Source organism: Lates calcarifer, linkage group LG19 (assembly GCF_001640805.2).
Source record: "Lates calcarifer isolate ASB-BC8 linkage group LG19, TLL_Latcal_v3, whole genome shotgun sequence".
Taxonomy (NCBI): domain Eukaryota; kingdom Metazoa; phylum Chordata; class Actinopteri; family Centropomidae; genus Lates; species Lates calcarifer.
The window spans coordinates 2,643,161-2,660,321 of record NC_066851.1 but is presented as its reverse complement, the minus strand read 5'-3'; the positions used below and the strand labels follow the sequence as shown (position 1 = coordinate 2,660,321).

Below are 17,161 nucleotides of genomic sequence, written 5' to 3'. Positions count from 1 at the left end.
TAGTGATGGAGGGCAGCCTGACTGTGTGTGCAGAGGTGATGAGTACAGACTGTCCCAGGAGGTATAGCGCAGCTCGAGAAGCTCGAGGGGAAACTGGCCTCTGGGTGTCTGGTGGAGCTCCCCCTCTATCTGTCTCTTTCCCTTCCTTTCCTATTGTCCATACGTCCCTCTCTCTGTCTGCTTGGTAAACTCTTTCTACACTTGCTCTTTCAATATGTCTCATGATATCAGGTGGTATTTATCTATAACATGTGGCTTTATTTTTAATAGATGAATGCTTTGCACACAAATCGCACCATGTGGTTTTCAATTGACACTTTTAATGTTTTCCTTTTAACAAGGGAAAGACAAAAAAGATAAAAGCTATTTCAAATGTTGCACAAAGAAAATGGAATAAAAACCCTCTGTGCAGGCACATCTTTCACACATCATTTTCACTGTCACTTATCACAATAGGACAGCAAACACTATAGCTTGGTCTTAGCATCTCATATACTTGATAGGAAAGCCTTCCACAGTTTGTTAAAATGAGTGGTCTTGACCTTTGAAGTGTATTAGATAAGTTATGAAGCCCAGAGGAATATGATTCATTATTATCCTGTTCTAACCAGAGACTGTGGCAGTCTTACTGGCTATTCACAGAGGTAAAATATTATTCCTTTCACACAAGATCCAGACATTAAACAACCTTAGTAATGTGCATATTAGGAAGACCAAAGGAGAGGAGATACTGGATCAAATACAGGCTCAGTTCTCAACATGACATTTCATAGCTTCCAGTATTTTTATCATTTGGGACAGAAGCAGTTTTCAGTTTGAGGAGTTGTATCCTTCTTCTAGGACTGTCCCAGCTCCTGAATACCAACAGCAGAACAGCCCCTACCATTGTTGTATAAGACAGTGATGAATTCAAATCATCTAACAAGTTTTTTTTGGTAATACAATCTCATATCTGATAGAAACAAATAAAGGCCATGTCTGGATACATAATATTTGTTTGGCCTCATGGCATTTAATATCTGAGTAAGCCATTAATATCTGATCCATCTGCTGACCACTGCTAACATATCTGAATCACATCTAGTGATCTATTGATATTATAAGTTGTGGCCTTTAATAAAGCCTCTTTGGTCTTCTTTAATTATATGAGACATCAAACTTCTTTTGGGGCAACCTTAAGCAGTGAGATGGGTCTGTTAGAGGTGCAATCTTCTGGACAGCATTAAATAAATGTTGGCATGTCTTAGTAATGGGAGTATGATGCCAGTAGTAAATGAATGATTTAGGATGTTTAAAAAGGGTTCTGTAACCAAGTCTCAGAATTTTTGATATAATAGTACTTATTTTATGTCTTTAAATGATGAATAATAAAACTTGAGTTTTAAAATGGAAGAGTAACACTGATTAAATAATGTCACCTCAAAGCAAGTGAACCCTGGTCCACCCAGAGCTGTTCTCCATGTTCTCCCTGCGCCTGTGTGGGTTCTCTCCAGATTCTCCAGCTTCCTCCCACAGTCCAAACACATGCAGGTTCATGGTTGTTTGTCTCTACATGTCAGCCCTGTGATAGACTGGTGATCTGTACAGGGTGTACCCTGCCTCTCGCCCAATGTCATGATAAGTAGTATCCAGATAATGGATGGATGAATAATCCATATTTAACCTCATGTTGACAGTTTTGATTTTGTGACTGCTTAATATTTAAAGACTGCTTTCTTTAATTTCAGGAAGTGCAAGTAGTGTTCCACAATGAAATGATTTTGACATATTTATTTCCTTGTGCCAGTTGAGTAATTTTTTACTCAGCTACCACAGTTATATTTATTAGGATAACTGTTTTTGTTATCCAAAAGAAAATAAGAAAAGATTTGTCAACCAGCGAGGGAACCAGGCAGATTTAGAGCTTTGTTCCTAAGCTGCTGTCAGAGTGAGCCTGTAGTGCTGCGAACAAGGTCCCTATATAAATGTGGCCAGTGTGGACGTGAATGAATATGAAATGTTTTTAGTCACCCATTCATATTTTGGTTTTACTTCAGTCAGTGGTAGAATTCCTCTGGATTGTGGAAGAGATACTCTGTCCACTGTTGCAGTGGCTCCAAATACTGAAATGTTAAATGTAACAAGCCATACACGAAGTCTTTGCTGCTTCTATGCAAATAATTGGTACATCTGGCATCAAATAGATTTTTGCTTCACTCACCGTCTTACCAGTCAGTCAATCAGTGTGCAGCAATATATTCCAGAACATTTCTTTTGGTTTGAAATAGACCTGGCCTACATGTTGAAAAGAATACTGTTGCTCATTCAATATTTCATGGATCCATCTGTTCATACCTTGAAACAATGAAAAGTGTCACCAGCAGCAAATTTGTCATGACAGAAAGCCGTCTTCTAATCCCAGTGCGAGAGATGGCGTTCCTGACATGAAAGGACTTCATCAAGCGCCAAGCTACTGTCGCATATTTGTGTCTTCGAACAGATTTGAACAGCTATTGTTTGGACCTCTGAGAGACACACTGAGAATTCCTGATGAGGAGACAATCTGTCCACAAGAACATTTGTATCCTCCCACTTTGGATGATGTTACCGTACCAATTAGGGATTTTAGGTTGCATTTTAACAGCATTAACCAAGTGCCATTTTCCAAAAAAGTCCAATCCAAATTACCAACAACAAAACCCAGACATCTCCCCTCACCACTCCAGGCTCTCACAGAGCATTGCTGGCATTCCTGGTTTATCTGGTGCATAATCTTGCCACAGATCTGGCAACCCATCTGGCATGGCTGGCGGTCATTGGTGCAGACAGGGGGGGCAGATGGTGAGATGATGGTCAGCTTTTTTGGGCATTGCTTAAATTATTATATTCCATGTTGGGGTTGCTAAGCTAAAGCTAAATCTTTTGTTAAGCTCACAGAGCTTTACATCAGAGTGTCTGAGGGACACAGCTGATGCAGAATGAGAATAAGATAAATGAAGAGGTGTGCTGAGGAAAGCTGGCATCCTGCTGACAGAACAACAACAGATGCATACTCTGATCCTATGGATGACTGGTATCTTCCTATGCTGTCAGACTGTGCAATAATTCAAGGAAGGTGCTGTCTGTATTAGGGTGAGGACTGGTAGCCTAAATCATGGCTTCACTTTAAACAATAATAAAAAATAGACTACATTAGTATTGTTGAGCTGAAACAGATTTTGGACAAATATTTTCAAACAAAACTAGACATTTGAATTCAATCATCTATGGCTCTGACAGACCACTTTCCATCTGGAGCCCTGAGAGTAGATTAGCCTCTACAATGAAGATAAGCTGAATGATCCAGGTCCAGGTCACATAAAGTAAATGGACCTATGGGCTCACCTCTTCTGTAGAGCTGTGGTGTTTACCCTGTGATGGCATATGGGAAATGGGGTTTGTTAAGGTCTGCTTAAAACAAAAATATTGAATAAACCATAATATTAGTTGTACCTCAACACCACACCACAACATTCCATTGAGAAAGACTCTGTTCCATTTTTAAATATACACGTTGCAAATGTCAACAGTTTTCTATTTTGGGAACAGGATGTTCATGATGCTTACAAATCCCACCTCCTTTACTGGTAGACTCTAACTCAAGTCATAGCCTCAACCTTAACCAGCAATAAGCTGGGATGTGTCATGACTATTCTGGCCAAAGTAACTGTGATAAACAATATTATCACAATAATAATAAAAAAAATGCTTCAAACTCTTAAATTGACTCTTAAACACAGTGAAATCACTTTAAATCACATTTGGGAAAGAAACAAACATTTTTATTAGGTGGGTAGGTAGGTCATTTAAATCATGGGGTCCCCCTGCAGAAGTAAAGGAAAATAAATACAACAGGCTAAATGAGAAGATGGTTTTTCTGTCAAAGTAAATAAATTCTAAATGATCTGACCTGTTCCTTATGGGCTGTGGTCAAATTAATGTTATGGTTAACATTGAAAGGAAAAACTGTAGTAAAATAGAGTCAATTTGCTGGAGACAGCAGCTTTGCTCTGGCCTGAGACAGCAGGAGCTATTTGCTGTTTAACTGCATAGCTAATGTTATCTGGCTAACGTTAGCTTAATTCACCACTGACTGAAACAGCATCATAATGTAACAAACATTTAGATAAATGTTAACGTTAGTATAATTGAATCAACACTTGCTATGTTAAGTAATGTTAGTTAATTTTACCTGGAGTTCTATGTTTTGGAATTCATAGTATTTGGGCAAACCAAGGTTTCAGCCATGGTGACAGGCTTAGTGTTTTGGAATGATTGGAAAGATGCTGCTCCCCCTTGTGGTAGTTCAGTATAAATCAATGCAGGAGTGTTTGTAGGCAAGCTACAAAGCTTTTTTGCAAGTCACTCATGAGGATATTAACGATTATCGCCGTTCACGATTAGCTCGATGATGGAAAATCATTATGATCAACTTCTTGCGAGTGTTTTTCATTGCGATGGGCGATAAAATTGTATATCATCATGCCTACTGAGGACAGAGCAGCATTTCTGCTGGTTGCACTGATACTCTCAGATCCTAAACTGAACTTTGAACCAGAACCAGTGCAACCTCATCTACTAGGAATCAGAGCAGGATCCATAAGTACAAGCTGTTTAATGGTGGGACCCTAGTATTTAGTGAGGCATTTTGTGGTCTGAGTAAAGCCATTGAAGCTGTTTGTTGGCTGATGTAACAGAGCCAATGAAGCTGCAAAGGCTGCTTGATGTTGTGGAGGTTCCACCTGTCGAGACAGATTAACATGCTCTCACAATCATCTCCATGTCTGCTGCGGAGAGAGGACATGGCTGTGGCTTTGATGTGATGCAATTAGGGTTTGTGTGCTATGAAGGATTACAGCAGTAGAGGTGATAAACAAGCACTCTGTCATGCTTTCCAACCATGTGGCTAGCTTTAAGATAGCATTCAGACTTAATATAGAACAAAGCAAGGGGCTATGGTGGTGTGAGCGTGTTGTTACAGGATACAAGTGAGATGATGACAAACAGTATGTAATGGGAAGAACACACTCTTGCATGGCAGGATTGGACCACTCTGAATTGGTAAACAAGTTAACAATGCAGCAAGTTACACTCATTGCATGATGTTGTGCTGTGGTAAAATTAGACACACTGTGATTACCTGAAATTTAAAACTCAATTTTATCGAGCCGACCGTGCTTTTTAAAGTATTCATTTAAAACAAACTAACAAACAAACATGGCTTTAGTTTAGCATTTGGATAAAAACGCTTGCTCCTAATTGCTACATGACTGTAGGCTGCATCATGTTTAATCCAAGTAGTAAACACTGAGAGCTTATATCTGCAGTCAAATGTGTTTTTCTTTTTTGTTTTGATCCTATTGCTTCATTTCTGTTGGACTTGGCTGCCTTCCCAGTGTAGTGAATTTTAATTTCTGCAGCATTCCATCCTGGGCATGACTCACACAGCAAAACCTAGCTTCACTTTCCCTGAAACCTGACAAGCCTGATCCAATTTACGCTTCTCTAGCTGCCCTAAGGCAAAGTGATGTCAGTCCAGCCTCCCAGCTGAAAGGAGGGAATGGAAGTGTCAGGAAACACAGATGACCATGGAGGATCTCCCTGGGGAGGGAAAGTCCTCTTCTGCTACATCCGTTACCGTCAAACAGGTGAAATAAAATCCAGAGGACTGGGACAGACTTTTCAGTGGTTTTGGATTAATAGGGACAGTGGCGTCACTGCAGTGTTCAGTGTGACAACAGGAGGAGATGTCAGGGAAGTGATATGCCAAACGACATACTGCACAGGAACATGGGAAAAGTATTCAGGACAGCCCCGAGTGTATGGATGAGATCAACATCTGAGTCACTGAAGCTTCTTCTGCTGGAGTATGACTCCACGCTGTCTGTTACAATTCCAGTAGTATAAAGCTGCTTTTGGTTTCCCTGCAATGCAAAACATTTGAAACACTGAAAGAATTCACTGTATTTCATAACGGTGATGTTAATCTGCCAGTTATGTCCCTTATGGAAACTTTGTGGGCGTTTAGCAGCCCACATGTGTACTTTCATTTTCACGCCTACACTGTGTTGACTTGTAAAGGAGATGAAATAATCCTTTGCTCAACATCCCTGCCTTTATGACTCATTTTGCATCTGAGAGCTTTTTCACCCTCTCAAAAATGATTTTTCCAGTTTGTATGTGACACATTTGGCCTTACCCCAGGTCTGAACATACTATATAATTCATATTATGTATTTACACTGGCCCCCATTTAAAAGCTAAAGCATGGTGATCTTTGTGTGATTGGATGTGCTGATGAGTGACTGATGTCGGTTATTTTCATGTGGAAAAGGAAGCAGAAGCACCAAAGTGGAGTTCCTTCTTTTTCTCCGACAGTGCTCACCACTGTTCCTCTGCAGTGTAACTGCCCTGTGAAAATCTACATATGGTCCAGGAAGAAAAGGTCTTGCTGATACTGATAAATCTCCTAAATATAGCTCATGCTCGGAGAGTCTGCAGAGAAACAGAACAGTGTGCTAGATCAAAACAAGCTCCAAAATTTTTATTAAAACAAGAAACAGTGGTAACGTCTCTGTTTTTACAGCCTTTACAGAAAGTCTGGTGGTGCCAGGGGGAAGGTGTGTGCAGAACTCTTTGGCTTGATGCTGTTGCTGGAAAACGGCAGCATCTTGACTTTGAATCATGGATACTGATTATATGAATATTCTCCACAGTGTGGACAGTAGTTGTAGAGTGATTTTGCCAATAATTCTTGTGGAATGTAATAATGGATCTTCCACTGACAGTCCTGCTCAGACTGACATCAGCACTGCATTAAAAGGCATGCTAAAATTGTAAATAATTCTTGACTCAATAAACAGAATAGGGCACTATTTTCAGCTTCTCTCCATCAAGATACACAAATGAACAAAAGTCAGTGTTTGGAATATGAAGAGACTCAGAATCTGATGACCCTTACATGCTTAAATTTGCCTCAACCTGACCCTAAAACCTAAAGTCCAGTGATGCGCGTGAAGCCTTTCGCCTTCAAACAGACTCTGAAGAACTGTGCATCTGTCTGCAGCACTGACACAGACAGTTCCTGCTAAACCGTGTGTCTCAGAAGTAGTTTACCTGATTGTTAGAACTGTGACAAGGCTGTTAAATCCTGTGTTGTAGTACTATCTGCCTGATAAAATTCATCCTCAGGTCCCCTCACCAACCAGAGAACACCAAAGTAGTTCTTGTAGACCTAAAATGTTACTGTTCACTGGGACAGTAATATTTTCAAGAAAAAAAAAGATGCACAGTCAAGCACAACTGTGTGTCTGATGTGGAAAAAGATTGTACAAGAGAGATGTTGAGGATGTTCCCAGCTGCTTTACTATGCTTTCTAATGGCTTTTAAGACACCTCCACACTGACTTTAATATTGAGTCATGGTGGCAGTACTGGTACAGTTTTGTGTATGTTAGTTTACATTTCCACTCCAGCGTGGGCACATGAAGCTTAAAGATTCCAGTGTAATTTCAACCTCCACTGAGATGAAAACAAAAGCAATGAACCTATGGAGCTAGTTCAGCCATGATGTGTGCTCTCACCTCAGAGACTGAAGGCAGCAGCGCTGCTTTCCCTGCAGATTAACTTAACTAACTGCTCTATGTTATATTCCACATTCCTCTGAGTAAACTTCTTATATAGAATGAAGCTCAGTGTTAGTGTTAGCAGTGTTTTGCACGAACATGTTAAAGCAGAGCGTTTCAGAGCACTCATGTTCATACCATCTGTATGTTGTTAACTCTCGCGAGATCAGGACATAGCCTGAACCCTAAATTACTCCCAATGGGAATGACAGCTTTGATGCCACTAGTGTGTGTGTGTGTGTGTGTGTGTGTATGTGTGTGTGTGTGTGAGTGAGTGAGGGAGGATGGGTAAATGTCAGGTGCCTTGTAAAGAACCAGTTCAGTCAGTAGTGTTTCTGGTTAAAGAATACTTCTTTTCATTACAGCTGGGTTTTTTTTACTTCATCGTTGTGGCTGTTCTTTCTATCTGTATTAATTCTGAACTCACTTAGGTTATTACAACGGTCCGGGAATACTGTGACATTACTTAAAAGAGTTGTGGGTAAGAAACACTACTTATTAGAAATCTATATGGAACAGAAAATAAAGGCAAATGACCTATCTGTAATTGACTGTCTGTTAACAGACCCACCTGCTTCAGTTTTGTTCTTTTTACTGTAGATCTGCGCACAGTTCTCCTCTACAATGGCAGTTTTCTCCAAACCAAGTGGGTTACCGTAAATTCCGGACTATAAGCCACTACTTTTTTCACACGCTTCGAACCTTGCAGCTTAAACAATGATGCGGCTAATTTATAGATTTTTACGGGCTGACGAGCCTCATGCCGCAAAAACATTTAGACACCTGCAGCTTATAGACAAATGCGGACTGTATATGTAATTTTTTTTTTCTTTTTAAATTTAGTGGGTGCGCCTTATATTCAGCTGCGCTCAATAGTCCAGAAATTACGGTAGTTGCCTAACTCTGATTACACCTTGACCATAATTTATTAGCTATAACCACAATCCTTACTAAACTAAACTTTAATTAACCACACACAGAATATTGCTCCAAGCACGAAGTTTCAACACACAGGCATTAATTAAAAAAATGTCACAGAGGTTCATCGTGGGTTTTGCAGAATCACCCAGTGTCAATGCTCCTGTCTGGCTTTAAAGCAGTCAGACGTCTTAGTGTGCTCTTCCTGAACATCTAGGGAGGTGAAGTGCTCCTCTCTGGCTTACAAATGGTCTTCTGATGGAAGCGGAGTAGAGTTGTGAGTGCTCTGCATTAGTGCTGCTCGACCCACGAGCAGCCTGTATCACTCTTGTGTATGTGTGTGCATGTGACATTGTAGGATAAAAGGTGAAGGTATTGATGGGGAGTGAGAAGGCATGACATACAAAGTACCTAGGTCAGCTATTCAGCTTCTATAGATTGTAACTTAATCGCTGGATAAGCGCGCACACCCACACGCGCGCGCACACACACACACACACACACACGCAAGCATCAGATGGATACTAGCACATATGTCATTCCTCCATAAATGTTACATGTGGCCTAGCAGTCCATTTACTACCTCTAATCTCTCACTCCTACAGCAGACCACTTGCCCTTCACACTCATCTACAGTGGCCCTCTGACATATAGTTACTGCGTCAGAACAGCTTTCTATATGCTGAGGGATTGGGGGGGGGTCATTCATAGTTATGCAGGGTTGAAGGAGGCTGAGGGTTGAGCAAATACTGTTGGCAATGACCTCAGAGGTCATTTATCAGGATCTCAATGACCGCAGTGCAAGTGAGAGCTTCCCCAGAGCTGCACTCTCAACAAAGGCTCATTGTTTGAACGGGAGACGCTGATGTCATGGCGGTGTATTTCCGGAGCTCAGGAAGTCCCGAGGGAGGGCCTCAGTAATGTAGCCTGGACTGAGCACTATCTTTAGCTGTGAGTTGTTCTGAGGAAATTTCCTACTGAGATAATGTTTCTTTGTTTATGAGAAATAAGAAGCAGTGCATTATTTTGGGAATAACCATGAGATTTTAAAGTTTTAAACCACACTAGCAGTGTGGCATAACTCATACAGACTTTGGTGATGTCCTGATTTCTCCTCTGGAGCTGCCAGGAGGAGGTTGAGATGTTGGTTGCGATTGAATGGACTGCCATGAAACCAGGTCAATGTTGATGATCTGATGATCCCCCTGAATTTTCATCATGAAACTTTCAATTTTGATAACGAACCAACAAAGTGAACGTGGTAAACTACTACCTGGACACATCAAGTTAAACAGTCGGTGGCTTTAATTCTCCAGATGGTGCCATTAAACCACTGCAGGAGAAGAGGGCACAGCATGATGACATCATTAAAAGAGCTCCAGTCAAAGCTCAGACAAAGTGAGAACAGTAGTAGTAGTAGTGGTAGGCACAACAGGAATTCATTTGAGGAAGTCTCCTTCATCGCTCCACACAGATCATGTTTTATGTACATCATGATGATTTGCTAAAGCTCTCTTTTTTACCTCAATGAAACAAAAAAAAAAACCCTATCACATTTTTTTTTTTTTTATATATGCAAATTGAAAACATCCATAAAAACATGCTGACAGTATGAGTCTATAGCCATGTAAAATACATCTGCCACACTGTGGGGTGTCACACCATTTGGATCGGTTGACATCTGTAGCACACACTAAGAATCATACAGACACGAGATGTAAGGGTGTAAAATCTAGTCGAAGTTGCTGCTTTTCTAAAGAGTTGACAGACGGTGGTGTGTTCTGAAGAGTTGACGCATGAAATGCCACCATTGTATAGACTCATATAGAAGACTGGGTGAATGCAGGAAGGCATTTTTATTCAGTTACTGAAAACCTCTTACCTGGAGTAACTGTCAGCTGTTAAAGCAGGACTATGAACTCTGAATAAAGAAATGATATAATTTCATCCTACATATGAAAAAAATAATACTGAAGCAGTAGAGGGGAACGTGTGTCAAATCAGTACAGTCAATAAGCATATTGGCTGATGTTAGCAAACTTTAGATAAACTGACATTGCTGTTGTTTACTGACATTACTGAGTCGGGTCACTGACTTTTCTCCTGTTTTGCTGCTGTTATACGACTTTTTAGCTTGTCACAGAATAAAACAACAAGTGAACATATTACCAGGCTTCAGCTTGTCAACACAAATGTTCAAAGGTTGCACACTGTAAGCAGCCAATAGCAGCTCAGGCCTTTATTTTCCTTAAGATCAAATTTTATTCTTCATCTTTCATGTTCCCTGAGTAACGCTAACTCAACACTGCCTCTATGTTTATCTGTTGTCTTGAAAATGTTTCAGTAAGGTTCCTTTCCACAGAACTAATTTCATTCACTCTGCTGCTGTTATTTAACATAATCCATACCCAGTCCTCACATGCTTTTAATGTGAAAATGGACAGGATGTGCTAAGCCGATAGCTTAGCTGATGGATTAAAAAAATAAAAATCTGAAAAGTAGAAACAATTGAATTATAATTGCTTGTGTTGGAGAAGAGAAACCGAGGGAGTGGTGAACATGACTCTGTTGTTGTACTGATAGAATTAGTTCTGTGGAAATAAGCTCTGCTCAGAAAACCCCACAGACACCATCAGATGAAAATAAGACATAATCAGGGCAGGGGAGATGGCAGGAAGGGGTGGAGGAAAGTAGGACATAGTAATACATTGGACTGTACCCGTGCACAGAAATATACACACAGACGCACAGAGTGGAATTGGTGAATTATTAGTGTTTGTTAATTAATATTTGTGTGTGTAGCAGCAGCTCTGAGGGAAGATCCCTGCCTGGCTTCAGGCTCTGCTGCTTCTGTGATGAATAATTCACTCCTGGATGTTTCTACTCTGCCTGCTGGGATGCACTGCATATGTGTGTGTGTGTGTGTGTGTGCATGTGCGCCTGTGGCCACCTTTGCTCATCTCTGCTGTCTCAGGGGTTTTGAATGGCCTTAGATGTGTGTGTTTGATTGATGGTTTTGCTGGGTTGATGTAGGCTAACAGAGCAACTGACTGATGAGGAGAAACTGCTGAACGGCCACAGAGAGCTGCATTATGGGAAATACTGGCAGTGCCACTTGGACAGGAGGAACCTCCCGCTGCTCTGCTTCACTGGGGTTTTTCCTGTCGATTGTGATTTTGAGAAATGTGTTTTGACAGTGGAAGAGTGTTGTGTCGTGTGTGAGTCCAGGCTTTAGGTATAACTCTATTCTGACTTGGTTACAGGTTGATCCTGCGCTGTAAGGCCCGACTGTTGATACTAATCATGTTGTTTTACTTGTAGAGCGCGGGGTTTTCTGTGTGTAGAGTCAGTTCTCAGAGAACACCGATCCTTTGCATTATGGCCACCAGTTTTAATTTTCTGTATGAGAAATCATGTTTTGTCTGTTAATTTGAGGTCAGAGTGGTAGCAAATGGAAAACTATGGTTACATTTGTGAACACACAGTGCCAGAGTACTTCATGCAAAACATAATCCATAAGTGAACTTGGTTAAAATAGGTACTTTGTGAAGAATAGAAGACCTTTGTTGTCATGGTTACAGTATTGAACATTATCCAACAGAGTTAACTTTGCAGAATTGGAGGTTGTATCTGTGTTTTCTTTATTATTATATATATATATTATATAATTACTTTAGCATATAGTAAATGAATATGCCATGTGTATGCTGTGGTCTTAGAAAGCACTTTATTAGTCAGACTGACCAGTCAGACTGGAGCTGACAGAACGGCAACAGTGGTTGTAAGGAGTGGTTGTAACATCTCAGGGTAAACAACAACCTGCCTTGTGTCAACAGTCCAGACTGCTGCTGCTGGTGTAATGGTGTAGGGAATGTTTTCTTGACTCACTTTGGGCCCTTAATACCAACCAATCATGGTTCGAATGTCACAGTCTGAGTGTTGTTGCTGACCATGTTCATCCCTTTATGGCCACAGTTCACCATCTTCTAATGGCTACTTCCAGCAGGATAACGCTCCATGTCACAAAGCTGAAGTCGTCTCAAACTGGCTTTCATGAACATGACAGTGAGTTCAGTGAACTTCAGTGACCTCCTCAGTCACCAGATCTGAATCCAGTAGAACACCTTTGGGATGTGGTAGAACAGGAGGTTGGCAGCATGAATGTGCAGCTGACACATCTGCTGAGATGATGTGATGCAGTCATGTCAATGTATTCTGTATAAGTACAGTGTTCCTAATGTAGTGCTTTGTGAGTGTGCTGTGCTTCAGCAGTGACAGTTCTTCACTCCTCACCAGGTTATTTTCGCTCAGTTACCCTCTGAAGAAGTTAGCTGTGTCTCTCCTCTCCTCCACTTAGTAGCATTTTTTTTCCCCAGTTTTTCTACAGTTGGGGGATTATGGATATCAGTTAGCTGTCTGTCAACCCAGTCTGCTGCTGAAACATGCCATCATCTCCTCACATATATTAAAGCACAGCCCAGACAAGATGATGAAACCATGGGCAATGTCTTGTTTACCAAAGCCCCTCAACTGTCTCTGAACATTTTACCCAGTGTGGTTGGGAGGGAAAAAGGGAAAGACATGGAGAAACATAGCTTTATATGACAGACTCTGCTAATTCAAAGTGAGAAATGGGGAAATGTTGAAAGGCAGAAATGTTTATGCAATTTCTCAAAAATAATTTCAGTATTTTGACTGCAGAGTTCTGACTGTCACATATAAAGTAATCATGTTCACATGGCAAGTTCAACTGTAAATGGAGCAAACTGCAGTTTATTGTAATGACAGAATTTCATTTTACAGCAGTATCTGTCATTTATATATATGTATTTTTAGAAATCAATGTCTGGCCCTGTGTGTTCTTCCAGTGACTAAATTGTACTATGCTCCTGGTGTTTCTATATATCTACAGCTACAGATTTCTGCTATGGACTCTTCTTCTTAAAAGGATGATGCTACAGATTTTGGTCACCCCACTTTAAATCTGAGGCCCATGCCAGGTCAAAAATTCCTTATTTAACACTTTGTGACGAGGTTGAAAGCCAATTTCAAGCCTCCCTGTGAAAGTGTTGTTTGTATTGATATTTGCATCATAATTTGACAAATTTAGTCAAAGTCATGTATTTCATAGTAATTACAGTAATAATTTACAAAGAAAATCCTGTCAGTCTTTGTCTTTTACCCTTCCATGAAACTATGAAGCATGAAATGCAGTAATAAGTAACTGTAGTGGTGAACAAAATGGAATAGAAAAAAAAGACATAAAATAAAATAAACAGATGGAATTGGCTTGGGGAGAATTTCTAATTTCCATCCTTTGTATCTTGTGCGGTCTTTCCTCCTCTCCATGTTAATTGAACTTAATAATCTTGACTATAAGAGCTCAGTGTGAACCCTCGCTTCACTGTATAATAAATCCCTCAACTCATTTTGTTAATTCAAATAAATGAACTGAATTCCATCTCCATTTTGTACATTTCCTGGTTCACCTTCTGTTTTCCTCTTTGTGGTGTAGTTGATTTCAGCCACTTTATGGTCATCTGCTGAAGCTGTGCTACTATTCAAAATTCAGCAAACATCAGGTTGATGAGAGAGTGATGAAGGTGTATTTGCTCATTTTGCTTATTTCAGTTCACTGTCTGACATAACTGACCCAGTATACATTGATCATGTATCTATATCTATTAGTGGCGGGCTGTGTATTTCGCACCTTAGGCCTTCACTGGTGTCCTACCTGCATTAACCCACCTCTTAATACCATCATTAAGAGGTAGAAATAGAAAAGGACTTATTGTTGGAACTGAGACGCACAGATAACCTCTACAACAGACTCATTGAACTCTTCCTCCTCCTTCAGCCATTGTGGGTTAAAAAACAGCTAAATGTTAAATCTGTACTAAGATGTTTTAGCTTGAGCTAGCAGCTATAGATGTGGTTTGCTAGCTCTGACCAGTACACTCTCTGACCATCCAATCAAATGATGTGGAAATGTTGGTGTTAGCGAAGGCCTGCTAGATGGCCCCTGGTCTCACCAACTCGAAATCTGATTGGTTAAAGGATCTGTGAGGTAACAGTTTCATCACTATGTATTTTAAATTACAGGGGCTGCACTGTTGATTCTGAAGGCTTCAAGGAAGATTATTTTTAACCTGGCAACACAGAGCTGAAATCTGATTGGACAAAAGCTCGAACATAAACAGAATGTATTGGAAGCAGAGCAACCAAGAAGAAAGATATGAGATGTAGAGAGAACAGTATTGGAAATAATTTCATACATATTGTATGGATGGAAAAAACATATATAAAAATCACATCAGATTGTATTGTTCCAGGAGGAAGCATTATGTGTTATTTTAGGGCCTGATAGTGGCAATAGATAAATGGTCAGTGGGTCACCCAAACCCTGAGTCAAGGCTGTATCCGTACACTGGTGGACTGAGTAGCAGTGAGTATAGAAGGGTACAGTAGAGAGAACACAGTAATAACAAATTCATCTTAGTCAGTTGTCTTAGGAATACAGCAGGTGAGTAGACACAAAGAGCAATCTTAGTCAATGCATTTCCCCTTTCTTTTGTTTTCACTCTCAGCAGGCAGAGGCTCGCAAGATATGAACAGAGTAGTACACTGGGCAAATAGTGGTGGCAAACAATTTGCAAGTATCATAAAAACAGGAGAGAATGGTCTGAGCCTGAAGTGCTCTTGAGGGGAAGCAGGAGATGATCTACATTGCTGAGATGATTGGCCCGTGGGCCACAGGGAGAAAAGCCAGAACACTACTTCAGCAAGCCCCCAGTGCTGGGCTCTGCCTATTCAAAAGCCATGAATCAGCAGAAAGCAGCCTCCTCTATGCCTGCTGACACACACACACACACACACACACACACACACAGATTCGCACACATACACACACACAGAAGAGCCCATGGCTGATGAGACAGACAGACTGCATGCTCAGCTGTCTGTGTTGGGGCTTTATGTATTATAGCACTGAAATGAAACACAATGAAAAGCCTCTGGATAGAGCTGCCTGGAATCAGTGTGGAGGGCTGTTTTATATCTATCTATATGTACTTCTTTAATATTTATCAATAGATGTACATGAATACATAGATACACAGAATACACTTGTATACACTTATCATACGACACAGCTAAATATTCTTTTGTATCTCCTGTTCAAATGTCTGAGACTGTCAGCGGAGTAGAAGTGAAAAGAGAACTGGCAAGAACAACCATGTAAAGCTACACTACAGGAAGTCCTTAAAACCTTGGAAGCATCAATGTGTTCAGATAAATCTGCAGACTCTCAGCAGATTAGTCAGAAACTGATTATTGTCATTATGAAATATCTTTTTTTGTGATCAGCAGCCAAAAATCCCAAATCCTCGTCCTGAGACACTGGAACCACAGAATGTTTGGCATCGTTGCTTGTTGTTAAATTTACTTAATAACAACTCACACAGTGGTTGCTAATTAATTTGCTGTTGCTTGACCAATTGATTAATTAACAAATGGTAAATGGACTGCTCTTATGTAGCGCTTTTCCAGTCATACCGACCACTCAACGAGTGTTACACTACAGCTGACGTTCAACCATTCACACGCTGATGATACATCAGGGACAATTTGGGGTTCAGTATCAGCCCAAGGATACTTTGGCAGAAGGACTGGAGAAGCCGGGGATTGACCTTCTGATTGGTGGGCAACCGCTCTACCTCCTAAGCCACAGCCGCCCAAATATAGCCTCAACCCTATAGTACAGTACATGGCTCAGTAGTCTGTTGGTACTAGAGCTGGAGCTTGATTCAGTTTTTGACACTGTTACACCTTTCCCATATTTCACCACAGTTCATGTCATGAATAGTTTTTGAAAAAGAAATGGTGCTGTGGGACCGGAGGGAAATTAATTTATGTTTTTCAAACTCAAATGTCTCAACAACTACATGTGTTCTATATTTCTCTAACCAAGGAATTAAAATAGCAAACCAATGTGTTACCTTATTTTTTTTTTACCTTCCTTTATCAGCTCTTCTTCCTTAGGGTCACCGTTTTCATGATCGATGACAATCACCAGAGATGTTGACTATCCATACATAATTTAATGGCAGTCCGTCACATTGATCAGTGTATTTCACATTGTATATCACACTGCTCACGCTAATTGTTGCATTGTTGAAATACCTCTCTTTAGACATAAAAGTCCAACAAGAACCTACTGTAATTCCTCTTCAGAATCTAAACACAATGCAAAAGTAGCTGATATGGTATCTTTTCCTTCTGTCTTTCTTCTGTGCAGAGTGCTAAGGGGAGTGATGTCGGCAAGCGAGGAGCAGGACGGTGAGGCGGCAGCGCCCGTGTACGTGTATGAATCAAAGGTCCACTGTGCTAACGTGCTGTTAAGCCTGGAGGAGCAGCGGCGGCAGGGCATCCTTTGTGATGTGACTGTACTGGTGGAGGGCAGGGAGGTGCGTGCGCACAGGGCAGTCCTCGCTGCCAGTAGCCGCTACTTCCTGCAAGCCCTTCTGGGGCACAACACACTGCCGGGCGAAGCAGAGCCCATCATTAACCTGCCAGACAAGGTAACGTCTAGGGTCATTTTAA

The 17,161-nt window shown here is 40.8% G+C and overlaps 1 protein-coding gene across 1 annotated transcript in view; it reads left to right on the top strand.

Annotated features, from left to right (window-relative positions):
* Positions 1–17,161, top strand: part of LOC108897883 (transcription regulator protein BACH2) — a 40,677-nt gene that overhangs the window by 3,799 nt on the left and 19,717 nt on the right. Inside the window, exon 2 of the mRNA XM_018697684.2 lies at positions 16,857–17,139. Coding sequence (XP_018553200.1) covers positions 16,873–17,139 — 267 coding nt within the window. The 5' untranslated portion in view covers positions 16,857–16,872. The remainder of the gene's footprint in view (positions 1–16,856; positions 17,140–17,161) is intronic.